The sequence below is a fragment of the Galeopterus variegatus genome, unplaced genomic scaffold (assembly GCF_000696425.1).
Source record: "Galeopterus variegatus unplaced genomic scaffold, G_variegatus-3.0.2 Scaffold1214, whole genome shotgun sequence".
In the NCBI taxonomy this organism is placed as follows: domain Eukaryota; kingdom Metazoa; phylum Chordata; class Mammalia; order Dermoptera; family Cynocephalidae; genus Galeopterus; species Galeopterus variegatus.
This window is the reverse complement of record NW_007727325.1, coordinates 104,724-117,718: the sequence shown is the minus strand read 5'-3', so window position 1 is coordinate 117,718 and position 12,995 is coordinate 104,724. Positions and strand designations below refer to the sequence as shown.

At 37.5% G+C, this 12,995-nt stretch overlaps 2 protein-coding genes across 2 annotated transcripts in view; one reads left to right on the top strand and one right to left on the bottom strand.

Moving 5' to 3' along the window:
- The window catches only part of PTGS2 (prostaglandin-endoperoxide synthase 2 (prostaglandin G/H synthase and cyclooxygenase)), an 8,676-nt gene extending 5,218 nt beyond the window's left edge, over window positions 1-3,458 (top strand). The window contains exons 8-10 of the mRNA XM_008575595.1: window positions 5-147; window positions 822-969; window positions 1,119-3,458. Of these exons, the coding sequence (XP_008573817.1) occupies window positions 5-147; window positions 822-969; window positions 1,119-1,528 (701 nt within the window). The 3' untranslated portion in view covers window positions 1,529-3,458. The remainder of the gene's footprint in view (window positions 1-4; window positions 148-821; window positions 970-1,118) is intronic.
- A 6,775-nt stretch (window positions 3,459-10,233) lies between these two features.
- LOC103592765 (transmembrane protein 186-like) lies at window positions 10,234-10,788 on the bottom strand. The gene has a single exon (XM_008575594.1). It carries the CDS (start codon window positions 10,786-10,788, stop codon window positions 10,234-10,236), a length of 555 nt encoding a protein of 184 aa, XP_008573816.1.
- Window positions 10,789-12,995: the final 2,207 nt, after the last annotated feature.

Below are 12,995 nucleotides of genomic sequence, written 5' to 3'. Positions count from 1 at the left end.
TATCACTGGCATCCCCTTCTGCCCGACACCTTTCAAATTGATGACCGAGAGTACAGCTACCAGCAGTTTCTCTACAACAACTCAATATTACTGGAACATGGAATTACTCAGTTTGTTGAATCATTCACCAGGCAAATTGCTGGCAGGGTAAGCATTATTATTGAAAAACACAAAAAACAAAAGACTAGTCAGTAACTTTAGAATATCTGATGCAGAAATTATTCCTCTTAAATAATTTTTTGCTGGTAAAATTTTGCGAGAAAAATTCTTTTTACTAGTAAAATCCTCATAAAATTCTTTTTTTGGTCGTAAAATTCTTTTTTTGAAATAGAAAACCTGATTTTTTTGGAAAAGTTGAGCTTTAAGTCTATAGTTGTCAAACAAATAGCAAATTGTATCCAAATCTTAAAGATAAATATTTACAAAACTTCCTATAATCTTATAAATTATAGAAATAAATATTGCAAACTGAAATGCCAGTTTAATCTTTATAATTTTGAAAGGCAAATAAGTTCTAGGCGAGGGTCCCATTGAATTTTAAGCCCAGCTCCTGTTGCAATGTATGTAAGTGTCTTTTCAGGAAATAAAAATAGTTTAGGCCTCAGCTGTCTCATCAGTCTTACCCGCTTTGTACCTAAGAAACCACCTTTAAAATAGAAATAACTGCAATGTATGTAAGTGTCTTTTCAGGAAATAAAAATAGTTTAGGCCTCAGCTGTCTCATCAATCTTACCCGCTTTGTACCTAAGAAACCACCTTTAAAATAGAAATAATACATATGCCTAAAAATTTTGTTTTACAATTTAATTTATTTTCCACAGGTTGCTGGTGGCAGGAATGTCTCACCTGCAATACAAAAAGTAGCAAAGGCTTCCATTGACCAGAGCAGACAGATGAAATACCAGTCTCTCAATGAGTACCGCAAACGCTTTTTGCTGAAGCCCTATAAATCATTTGAAGAACTTACAGGTGAGAAACAGTTTCTAAGTTTCTAAAAAGAATCAAGGGGCAAATGGAAACTACAAAGAATTAAAAGCAAACTGGGAAAAGGGGTAAAACTATTTTTTATCTTCGCAAGTTTTATATTGGTTGTATCTCTGTCTTCATCACCTTCACAGGAGAGAAGGAAATGGCTGCAGAGTTGGAAGCAGTCTATGGTGACATCGATGCTATGGAGCTGTACCCTGCCCTGCTGGTAGAGAAGCCTCGCCCAGATGCCATCTTTGGTGAGACCATGGTAGAACTTGGAGCACCATTCTCCTTGAAAGGACTTATGGGAAATCCTATATGTTCTCCTGACTACTGGAAGCCGAGCACCTTTGGTGGAGAAGTAGGTTTTAAGATCATCAACACAGCCTCCATTCAGTCTCTCATCTGCAATAATGTAAAGGACTGTCCCTTTACTTCATTCAGTGTTCAAGATCCACAGCTCGCCAAAACAGTCACCATTAATGCAAGCTCTTCCCACTCTGGACTAGATGATATCAATCCCACAGTACTACTCAAAGAACGTTCAACTGAACTGTAGAAGTCTATTGATCATATTTATTTATTTATATGAACCATTTCTTTTAACTTAATTATTTAATAATATTTATATTAAACTCCTTATGTTACTTAAGATCTTCTGTAACAGAAGGCAGTACTCATGTTGCAGAGAAAACGGTCGTACTTGTGAAGAATTTTGTGACACTACTGTAATTTAAAGATGTATTTTCTTCAAGTTAAAGGGGAAAATGCTTTTTATTCTTTTAGTAAACCAGTGGGAAATGATTTTTGACATCTTTTTACTTGAATTTCAATTTATACTGTGTTATAATTAGAACCAAAGCAAAGATGTTTGAACACTTAAATGCTGTTACAAGATAGCAAAATGCTACAAGTTTCTAGACACTGTCTTTATTTCCAGTGTATTTTACATGTTGCATTAGAAACAATTAACATTTTAAAGTACTTTTGGACATTTATTTGTCATCAAAAAACAAAAAAAGGCTCAAGTGCATTTTTAAGTGAATGCTGAAATCAGACATAACCAATAATTTTATGTCTGTTTTTGAAAGCGACATGGAAACAATTTGAAATTTCTAAATTCATAGCGTAGAATCACTTTTAAAATCTTACTTAATTTCCTATACTAAAGTTATTAAGTTTGTATCTACACCAATAAAGGAAGCTATCATAGACTTAAATCTCTTCAATCAGTAAAAATTGTATAGTACAATTGCTGGTTAAAATATTGCATAAAACCACTATGAGTGAAAATCTATTTAATGTGACTGTTACAACTTCCTTTTGAATCAAAATGCCAAATGTATTAAGGTGGCAGAGCCACTGAAGTCCTATCTTAAAATAAAAATTTTCTATATAGAGAGATTTTAGAATTTGTTTATATGGCTAAGTAACAAGCAAAATCTCTAGCATCAAAAGATACTACATTTAAAAAAAGCAATAACAAAGAAGAAACCCAAATTATAGTTCAAATTTGGGATTAAACTCTTGAAAGAGAATTTATTTTATCTTTGGGTGCTGCAGGCCTGGTATTCAACAAACTTTGCTGCAAGGTTAATGAATTGCTGAGCTGGACTTGGATAACCATCTGTTTCTTAGATTTTCTGTTGCACAGTGTTGAGAAGTCCATATCACAGTGCAAAAAGTAGCAATGGCCTCATAAAATGACACTTCAAACTGCTTAAATTCGTTTCACATGTTAATTTATCTGAATCTTGATAAGCCAATTCAGCATGTACATTTGAATCAAACCTGGCTACCTGCATGCTGCTCCTTTTATTTTCTTCTTTTAGCCATTTGCTAAGAAAACCTCACTTCTGATCTGTTTCTTTCTTCTATTTCGTTTTCCTGGTTTTAAGGTCAAGGCTCATCCTTCTTTGGTCTCTATATTTTCTTACCTCAACTTTTGCAAGTTTTCAGGAAAACCTCAGCTCAGGACTATTATTGAGCTCCTCCTCTTAAGAGTAATAAAAGGGGGAAGAAGGTCCTTATTTTAAGTAAAAGGTTTAGAATTTTATTTATAGTTAATTTTAGCAATCTGTAACCAAGAAGCCTACGAAACGGCTAGTACCTTAGAAAAAATTACAGGGGGTTCTTGACAGGAAGAAAGTCATATTCTTATTCAAATTAATGCCTTTCTTGTTTAAAAACAAAATGAAACAATTCTTGAGAAGTTTCCAGTGTTAATAATAACACTTCTTTCCCACATCTCATTGTCAGCTGACATTTTATGGTACTGTATATTACTTAATTTAATTTATTGAGGATGATTATTTATGTTTTATTAGGATGTTGTTGTTATAAACTGTGTTTAAGCCTGTAACCACTGATTTTTTTTTATTATGTCAAAATTAATATATCTTCTTTGGGATTACCTCTCTGAATTATTATGTAAGCAATCAAAAGAAATAATTGAATTAAGATTTCTGAATAAATTTTCAGGATCCCAACTCTGGTATACTGAGATATTTATGGTCATAATTTATTTCTGTAGGATTTACCAGCCCACAGAGAACATTGTCTCGTTAACCTGCACATGCCTTAAGAAATGACCTTTTATACATTTTTGAAGGACCTGTGGATACTTCATTAATTCATTCAATTATATAGTTTATTGAGAAAATAGACAAAGCACTGTAGGTTTTAATATTTTTAAACCAAGCACTGATTGCACATAACATCAGTATTTGTTTAAATAAAACAATAAAAAATAAAAACTGTGCCTTTTAGGAAGAGGGAGAAAATGAAATAAATTAAAGAGAAATAACTCAGGATAATTTTTCTTTAAGATTTTATAATTAAAATGTTTAAGGCTGAGAAGGAAATAGCCAATATTAGAAGAACTTGTGTAAAAACTATTGTTCACCGATGTTTTCTTTTGAAAAAACAAAACAAGACTTGATTTCTTATGAACATCAACCTGCTGACTGAACCTGGGAGTTTGGGTTGTGTATGTGAATGTTTCAGTGCCTCACACAAATGTATATTTAAATTAACTTATGTAAAATGTAAGTCTTGAAACAAATTTCTGTTTATTTTTATACTATTGAAGAATTGAAAAATCTTTTCTGAAAATAAATTTTGACTGTTTCTATGTCTGTGTCTTATGACATGTGATTTCTCTGAAGCATTATCCTTAAGGTAAACCATTATCTTGTGTTTTCCTCTGTATTCAAAACTAGGCTGGTCCTTAATGAAAAGGTTCTGCCCTCAGTCATACAGAAGCTTCCTAGAGTCACTATTTCTAATATTTTATTCATTGCAACACTGTGTTGGAAAAGGTGCGGTTTGTTCTAAAGAAGATAGCAACGGTCTTGTTTTCATTGCCTAGTCCGAAAGAAGAAAAAATAATACATGAAAGGCAAAGAATAAGACAAGTGTTGCTAAGGAGATACAAAATAAAAAAGGAAGTTCAAAGAGAAAGAGATTGTACTCAGTTGGGCAAAGCATGGATACCCGGCTTGTACCCTCTTGACATGTTCTTGGTAATTTCAATATCTGCAGGGCCATATATTTAACATCTTGCCTGTCCTCTCTCTTTCTTGGCCTTCTCCGTTCCAGTGATGACTTCTTCCACCATATTTCCATAATCATACATACCTTGATCTCATCTTCAATTCCTGCACTGCCTCCAAAATCTGGATTTCAAGATTTCCTTTGCTACAAACACTTCTAGCTGACCTGTTTTAGCACTCACACTCCAACAGCTGACTCTGCAGGTTAGAGCAAAGTGCTATAAAACCAAGGTCAAGGGTTTGGATCCCCTTATGGGCAAGCCACAAAAAATAAAACAAAAAAAGTACATATAACTCTCCAGTTTCACTGAGCCTAATGATCCATCAACATCATCAATTCACTATTTATCACCCTTGTATCTCTTCATTTCCTTCCTTTTGCATCTAGCTCAGATTCCATTACTCATCACTATAATCACTCCCTCTATTGTACTTAATTTTAGCCGTTCTCTTAATCTGTTTCTTATTCTACTTCTTGGTAGCATTCAACACAAATGTTTATAGCCTCTTTATTGAAAGGTTTCTTTTTTTCTCGGCTTCATGGGTTGATATGCTTCTGGTCTTTCTCTAACTTCACAGAATGCTACTTCTAAGTCTTTTCTTTTTTCTTTTTCTTTTAAAAAATAAAAAAAGCTTTTCTCCTCTACTGTATCTATGAGTTGAAGTGTCTTGATCCCTTTCTTCTCTGTCTGCACTCTTCCAGGTTAATCACATCCAAGCTCATGATTTGAAACAATAATCATTCCCAAATTTGTGTCTCCAGGACCAACCTCTAATTGTCAGTTGACAATCTCTCCACTCAGATTCTCAAATTTAATTTCTTATTTTACATTCCCAGCACCATAACTCCAAATAGTAACTATCTAAAGTTAAAGACACCAGCATTCTTTAGTTCTCAAGCAAAAAACTCTTTCCTTTAGGGCCGGCCCGGTGGCGCACTGGATAGTGCACCGCTTGGGAAGCACGGCGGCGCTCCCGCCCGAGTGTTCGGATCCCACATACAGACCGGTTCCCGCTCACTGGCTGAGCAAGGCACGGGAGCAGCGCCGAGGGTTGCGATCCCGTTGCCGGTCCCCGGTCCATTACAGGGGCAACACTGAGGGTTGTGATCCGTTGCCGGACACGGAAAAAGACAAAAGACAAAAAAAAAAAAAACTCTTTCCTTTACTCCCATTGCCAATCCAGCAGCAATCCTGTAGAACACGTTGCACAAACAAATCCTAAATCTGTCACCTCTTCTACAACCCTACCACTACCAACTTAGTCGATGTAATAATTCCTTAAATGGTTTTCCCCGTTCTATTCTTTCCTCAGTCTGAGACAACCTCCCTATAGCAGTGAGACTAATCATTTTTTAAACATAAATCAGATCACACTTTTCTCCTGTTTGAAATCTTTCATTGGCTTCCTCTGATACAATGGATAAATATAAACTATCTATTCTATCTTTTGAGAATCTCAAGGATCTATCCCTGTTTATCTATCCGATCTCATCTACTACAGTTCCCCACCATTGTTCATTACGCTCCACCCACATTGGCTTTCTTGTGATTTGATCACTAACAGTGATTCTCAAGCCTCCTTCTTGACATTTAAATCCCAGCTTAAACTTCTCCTTTTCAGAAAGGCTTTCTCCAACTACCCAAACTAAGACAACTACTAAGGCTGTTTCGTTTTCCTTATACCATTTATTTCTACCTGATATTATTTTGTATTGTGTGTTTATCTGTTTATTTTATGTGTTCCCCCCCCCCCTGGAATTTTATGCCTATGAAAGCAAGGACCTTGCCTGTACTGTTCATTGCTCCCAGAACAGTGCCTGACATTTAGAAGGCATTCAAAAACATATTATTAATGAATAAGAATAGGCTTCATGAAAGAAGTAGAATACATAGTGATTGTTGAATACAGAGTAATATCTTAGAAAACAGAGATATCCACTTTGGGAAAGTTTGGCAGTTTCTTTTACAACTAAAAAGTTATTCACTGTATGTATTACTTTTCTACTGAAGCTATTAACAAAATACTACAAATTTGCTGGCTAAAACAACACACTTTTTTTATTTGATGATCTGGAGGTCAGAAGTAAGAAATGGGTCTTAACGAGCTAAAAATCAAGGTGTCAGCAGAGTTGTGTTTCTTCTGAAAGCTCGGGGGAATCTATTCCTTGCCTTTTCCAGCTTCTAGAGGCTACCTTAGTTATTTGGCTTGTTGTTCCTTTCTCCACCTTCAAAGACAACAGGGTAGCATTTTCCAATGTCTCTGACTCTGACCCTCTTTCCTCCCTCTCATAAGAATGTTGCTGATTACCCGGCACCCACACAGATAATCCGAGAAAATCTCCCTTCTCAAGATTCTTAATTTCTTCACATTTACAAAATCTCTTTTGCCATGTAAGGTAATATAATCACAGGTTCTAGACATTAAAGCATAAACATCTTTGTGGGGAGAGGGGCATTATTTTGCTCACTACACTATACAACCCAATTGTATGTGCACTCTTGTTCAATTATCACAGAACTGCACTCTTGGGCACTTATCCCAGAAAAATAAAAACCTATATTAATGCAAAAACCTGCACATGAATGTTCACAGCAGCTTTATTCAAGATAGCCAAAAACTGGAAACAATCCAAATGTCCTTCAAAAGGTGAATAGTTAAACAAACTGTGGCAAACTGTGGTTTATCTGTACCATGGGACATTCTGACAGCAAAAAAAAAAAAATTGATACATACAACAACTTGGATGAAACTCAAGGAAATTATGTTAATTATGCTGAGTAAAAAAAGTCACTCTTACAAGGTTACATACTGCATGATTCCATTTATATAGTTCTTGTAACAACAAACCTGTAGGGATGAAGAAACTGTACTAACATTAGGGACTGGGGAGGGGGAATTAGCAGCTATTAGGATTAGGAGTTATACAGGGACAATGTGAGGGAGACACACTGATTGAACAGTTCTGTATCTTAATTGAGGTGGTAGTTACAGAAAGCTACATATATCACATAATTACATAGAACTATACATACACACGCACATATATAAATGGTGAAATCTGAATGAGTTCTGTAGATTGTACCAAGGTCAGTTTCCTGGTTTTGATATGCAACATTGTACTGTAATTATGCAAGATGTCAACTTTGGGGGAGGTGTTGTGAAGTTCGCATGGCACTTCCGTATATATAAAATAACTATATGTAGAGAGAGAGAGCAGTTTTAGGTTCACAGCAAAATAAAGAGGAAGTTAAAAAGATTTCTCACATATCCACCGCCAGCATAAAGTCATAACCTCCCCCACTACCAAACTACTGAACAAAGAGTGATGCATTTGTTGCCATTGATAAACCTACACTGGCACATCATAATCACCCAAAGGCCATAGCTTACATTAGGGTTTACTCTTCGTGCTGCACATTCTATGGGTTTGGACAAACGTACAATGACGTGTATATGTCATTATAATATCATACAGAGTATTTTCACTGCCCTAAAAATCCTCTGGGTGGCCCCTCGCCCTCCACGCCAACACCAGCCCCTGGCAATCACTGATCTTTTTACTCTCTCCACAGTTTTGCCTTTTCCAGATGTTATATGGTTGGAATTCTACAGTATATAGCCTTTTCAGACTGGCTTCTTTCACTTAGTAATATGCATTTAAGATTCCTCCACGTCTTTCAGTGGCTTGATAGCTTATTTCTTTTAGTGCTGAATACTATTTTATTGCCTGCATATGTCATAATTTATTATCCATTCCCCTACTGAAAGATATCTTGGTTGTCTCCAAGTTTTGGCAATTGTGAATAAATCTGTTATAAATATCCATGTGCAGAGTTTTGTGTAGACATAACTTTTCAACTCCTTTGGATAAATACCAAGGCACACAACTGTTGGATTGTTTGCTAAGTGTATGTTCAGTTTTGTAAGAAACTGCTAAACTATCATTCAAATTGGGTGTACCATTTTGCAATCCCATCAACAATGAATGAGAGTTCCTGTTGCTCTATGTCCTTGTCAGGATTTAGTGGTGTCAGAGTGCTGGATTTTGACCATCTTAAAAGGTGTGTAGTGATATCTCACTGTTGGTTTAATTTGCATTTCCTGATGTCATATGATGTTCAACATCTTGTCATATGCTTATTTGACATCTATGTATCTTCTCTAGTGTCTGTTCAGGCTTTTGGCCCATTTGTTTTTTTGTTTTGGGTTTTTTTTTTTTACACCAATATTCATAGCAGCATTATTCACAACAGCCAAAAGGGGGAAACAACCCAAATGTCCATCAACTGATGAATGGATAAGTAAAATGTGGTACACCCATACATATTATTCAGCCATGAAAAAGGAATTAAGTTCTGACACATGCCACAGTGTAGATGCACTTTGAAATATAATGCCAAGTAAAAGAGGCCAGACACAAAAGGGCACATATTGTGTGATTCCATTTATATGAAATATCCAGAACAGGCAAATCCAGAGAGTCAGAAAGCAGATTAGTGATTGCAAAGGGCTGGGGTGGGGTGGGTAGGGTGGGTGGGGTGGGTGGACTGGGGTTATTGTTTAATGAGCATGGATTCTGCTTGGGTTGATGAGAATGTTCTGGAAATGACTAGTGGTGATCATTGTACAACATTGTAAATATACTTAATGTCTCCAAATTGTAGGCTTAAAAATTGGTTAAAAGGATAAATTGTCTTCTGTATATTTTACTTCAATAAAACAAACACTGGAAGGCTACACAACAAAACATTTAGTCAGTGACTTTTGAGTGGCAAAATTCTAAAGATAATGCCTTCCTTCCTCTTTACTCTGTAACAAATTATGTAATATTATTGACTATGGGAAACAATACATATAACTGGCTTTAACTTATAAAGTACTGCACCAGCATTCAGTCCATCTGGCTTTATCACACTGCAAAGTCTTCCAGTGTGAGAGCCCCTAGACCTCTGGGTGGTGAACAAAATCTCGACTTCGGTGTTGTGCTCACTTGGATGACATTCTTGCTCCAGTCAGTGTGCAGTTACCATTGTGGGAGGATGAAATGACCTCACTCTAGGATTTATTCCAGTCCCCTCTGCTGCTGGGTAAATGAGGAGCCACAGCACAGGGCTCTGGAAATGCCTATTGGCTGCCTGGAAGCCTTTCACCAAGCCATAACCTCTGCCCAAATGCTTAATATTTGCTCTGGGCTGTTGAGTTTGCAAAGCACTTGATATTTACTGTTTATTCAAACACTCATCCTATAAGACAGGCAGAACTTTCTGTTTTACAGATGTTGAAACCAAGGTCCAGGAGTGAGAGCTGAAAACTGACAGAACCCAAGTCATCTGACCCCAAAGCCTGTGCTTCCCCTGCCACACCTCCCCAGCTTCCCTTTTCACAGAAGCAGACTATCTGGCTGAAACTGGCATAGCTTCCTCTAAGAATTGGCTCTTAAAAGAAACATCTGGCCATTATATAACTAAATGTCATACACATGTGCTATAAGAATTTGCACCAAGGGCCTTTTTCCTAAACCTGGTTACTAGCTTCTGCCTCACGAATTTCTTCATCCCAAAAGACAAGTTCCCAGTGGCCCTGGCAAAGTCTCCAGGTGCCCAGTCCCCTTCTTCAGCTTTGCCCACATTGTCAGCCTTCCTGTCAGAGATCTAGGCAGCCCGGGGCCACCCAGAGGCCCGGCTACCAGTTGGTCACTTGAGCTTGTTCAGCACCCGAAACACCTATGTGAAACCCTCTCTGTCCAGGATGTGTCCACAGCACTGGGTAGGAAAAAGGTCTGCTTCCCACCACACTGCTGGATACGCATAAAGAGCTGCTGGGGCCAGTCCTTGATTTCCATCAGGGGCATCACATCAACCACGGGACAGTATGTTTTCTGCCGCCAGTCGCTGGAGGTCAGGTGAGCCACCTGCAGCATGGTGCCAGACTCATTCATATAGAGGGTGCCCACCAGACTCCAGAAGAAATAGCTCATCCAGCACAGCAAGGCCAGAGCAAGGCCAGAGCAAAGCCAGCTATCCCACTCACAAGGCACAAGGAGTTGAGTCATGAGACCCTGGGAGTGCCAGGAGAAGCCCAGTGGCAGGGCCACCACTGTCAGGGTAGTTTGTGCCACCTTCAGCAGAGACATATACCCACAGGCTCTGATGCCATCAAGAACAGTAGACCATTTGGGATTTTTCAGTCTCTGTGCCTGGTGGGAGACCTGCTCCCCACCCGTCTCTTGGATGCTCCTGCCCGCTGCAGCCCCACAACCCATGCAGAGGCCTGCCCCACACAGCTGGCCCCGAAACCCCAGCACAGCTCAGAGGAGGGCAGCCAGGGCCCCGCCCCTGCTGCCCGAAGCCCATTTTGCTAATTGGGTTGATTGTTTCTTATTGTTGAGTTTTAAGAGTTCTTTGCATATTTTCAATAACAGAAATCTATCTGATAGGTCTTTTGTGAATATTTTCTCACAACCCGGGGCTTGTCTTCTCGTTTTCATGACATTGACTTTTGCAGAACAGATTTTAATTCCACTGAAGTCCTTCTTGGATTATTCCTTTGGTGTTGTATCTAAAAACTCAGTACCATACCCAAGGCCAGCTAGGTTTTCTCCTGTTATCTTCCGGTTGTTTCACAGTATTGCGTTTTACATTTAGTTCTATGATCCATTTGAAGTTTATTTTTGTGAATTTTGTAAATTTTTACTTTGAGTAAAGCATATTCCTCTGCCTAATATAGTGAGCCTCATCGGATCAGATGAAGGCCTTAAGAGCAAAGACTAAGATTCTCCAAAGGAGAAAGAATTCTCCTTAAGACTGCAACATAGAAATCCTACCAGAGTTTCTAGCCTGCTACCCTGGTTTATAGATATACATAAAATCACAATTGTCCCTCAACCTCATCCCCAACTTAGTCACAATAAAAAAAAAGGAAGTAGTTTGAGGTAAACAGTAAACAGTTTGGTCAATCACTTGTATTTGTTAATCCAGACAAAAGCATGAATTTGGAGAACCCTCATTAAACACAAAACATTCAAAAGTGATCAGATTTTTTTCACTATTATTGTTAATAACTTAAGTAGAATTTATTTCAGCATTTCACGTAAATTTGCTCAGAAAAATGGCCAAATTGCCTGTAAACTGAACCCATGGAAAGAACTTCGGAAGACAGATTATTATTCGATAAAATTAAGGACACAGGAGTAGTTATCTTCAGTTTACAGGCCAATTTCTTTCCTAGATTATTCTTCACAGAAACCAAATGAAGAAGTGAGGTGTGGGCTGATCAGGTGCCGCAGCCACTTGTGTTTCAGCTTCTCCCGCCTCTGCAGCTTCTCCCGCCTCTGCAGCTTCTCTCACCTGTGCCCCTTCGTGCATGTGGACTTTGTCTGGATGACATTCTCTTGGCCTTTCATGTTCCTGGTTGTTCTTGGTAGGTGATGTGGAAGCATCATAGCGTAACTTTTCCCTGGTTATTACCCAACATCTGTTCATGATGACAGCATTCACAAAACACAGGGTGGGGTATATTTTGCATGCCTTTGAGGAGTGTCTTCTACTGACTCCACTTACTTAAGAGTACTTCATGGTACTCTGAAAAGAAGCAAGGAAAGGGCCAATGAATAAACTGTCTTACTCCTTAAGCAGAAAAGAGTTAGACATGATGCAAAGGACAAGAATGTTCCTTTCACCCACACCCTGAAACCTACCCTTTAGAACGTAAATTTTTTGTAATATTATTTACGTAATGTAATTTTACTTAGAAGTGATATAACTGTTACGTAATGTTCTAAATATTGGGTTATCTGAAATGCCCTTTAAGTTGGAAGAAACCTGCTTCGAGGAGAGAGAAACTTTGAATGTTAAACCAGTATAATCGAGTTAAAGTTCCAGTTTTGGGGAATGTAACACCAAATAAATCGATAGGGCTTTTCTTTTTCTTATGTTAATTCTCTTTATTCATTTAAAAGATGATCTATATAATTAATATTCTTAATAAATTGGATTTATATAAATAAGTTAATTTACAGCAGGACTTCTATTTTATTTTAGAAATTTACAGCATTGCTTGAAATAGCCAGAGACAGCCTTAGGAATTAGAAAACAGTTGTGGATTTTGGGGCTAATTCAGATCTTAAAACTCAAGAACATGCTCTTTCACATTCCTGATGATAGTAATATGGCAGTGGGATGGCTGGATGCTTACAGCAGGAGCATGGGCTTTAAACTTGGGCAAATCTGGATTTTTAGCCCTGACTCTGCCACTTTCTAGCAGTATGGTTAATAAGAGCCCTATTCCTCACTGTTAAAATGTAAAATGGGACAGCAATACCTCCTGTATTCCTAGCTCAGGATTGCCATACAATTTTGGGTTGCTATTTTTATTTTTTCTATTTCAAACTATAACTTAAGGCAAACGTCTTTTCTTTAATTTCTCTAATCATATAATACATAGATAATAGCATTGTATTGAGAAACTAAA

Excerpts from the sequence above, each read along its gene's own strand:
- LOC103592765 (XM_008575594.1), bottom strand. The coding sequence starts at position 10,788 with ATGGGTTGTGGGGCTGCAGCGGGCAGGAGCATCCAAGAGACGGGTGGG.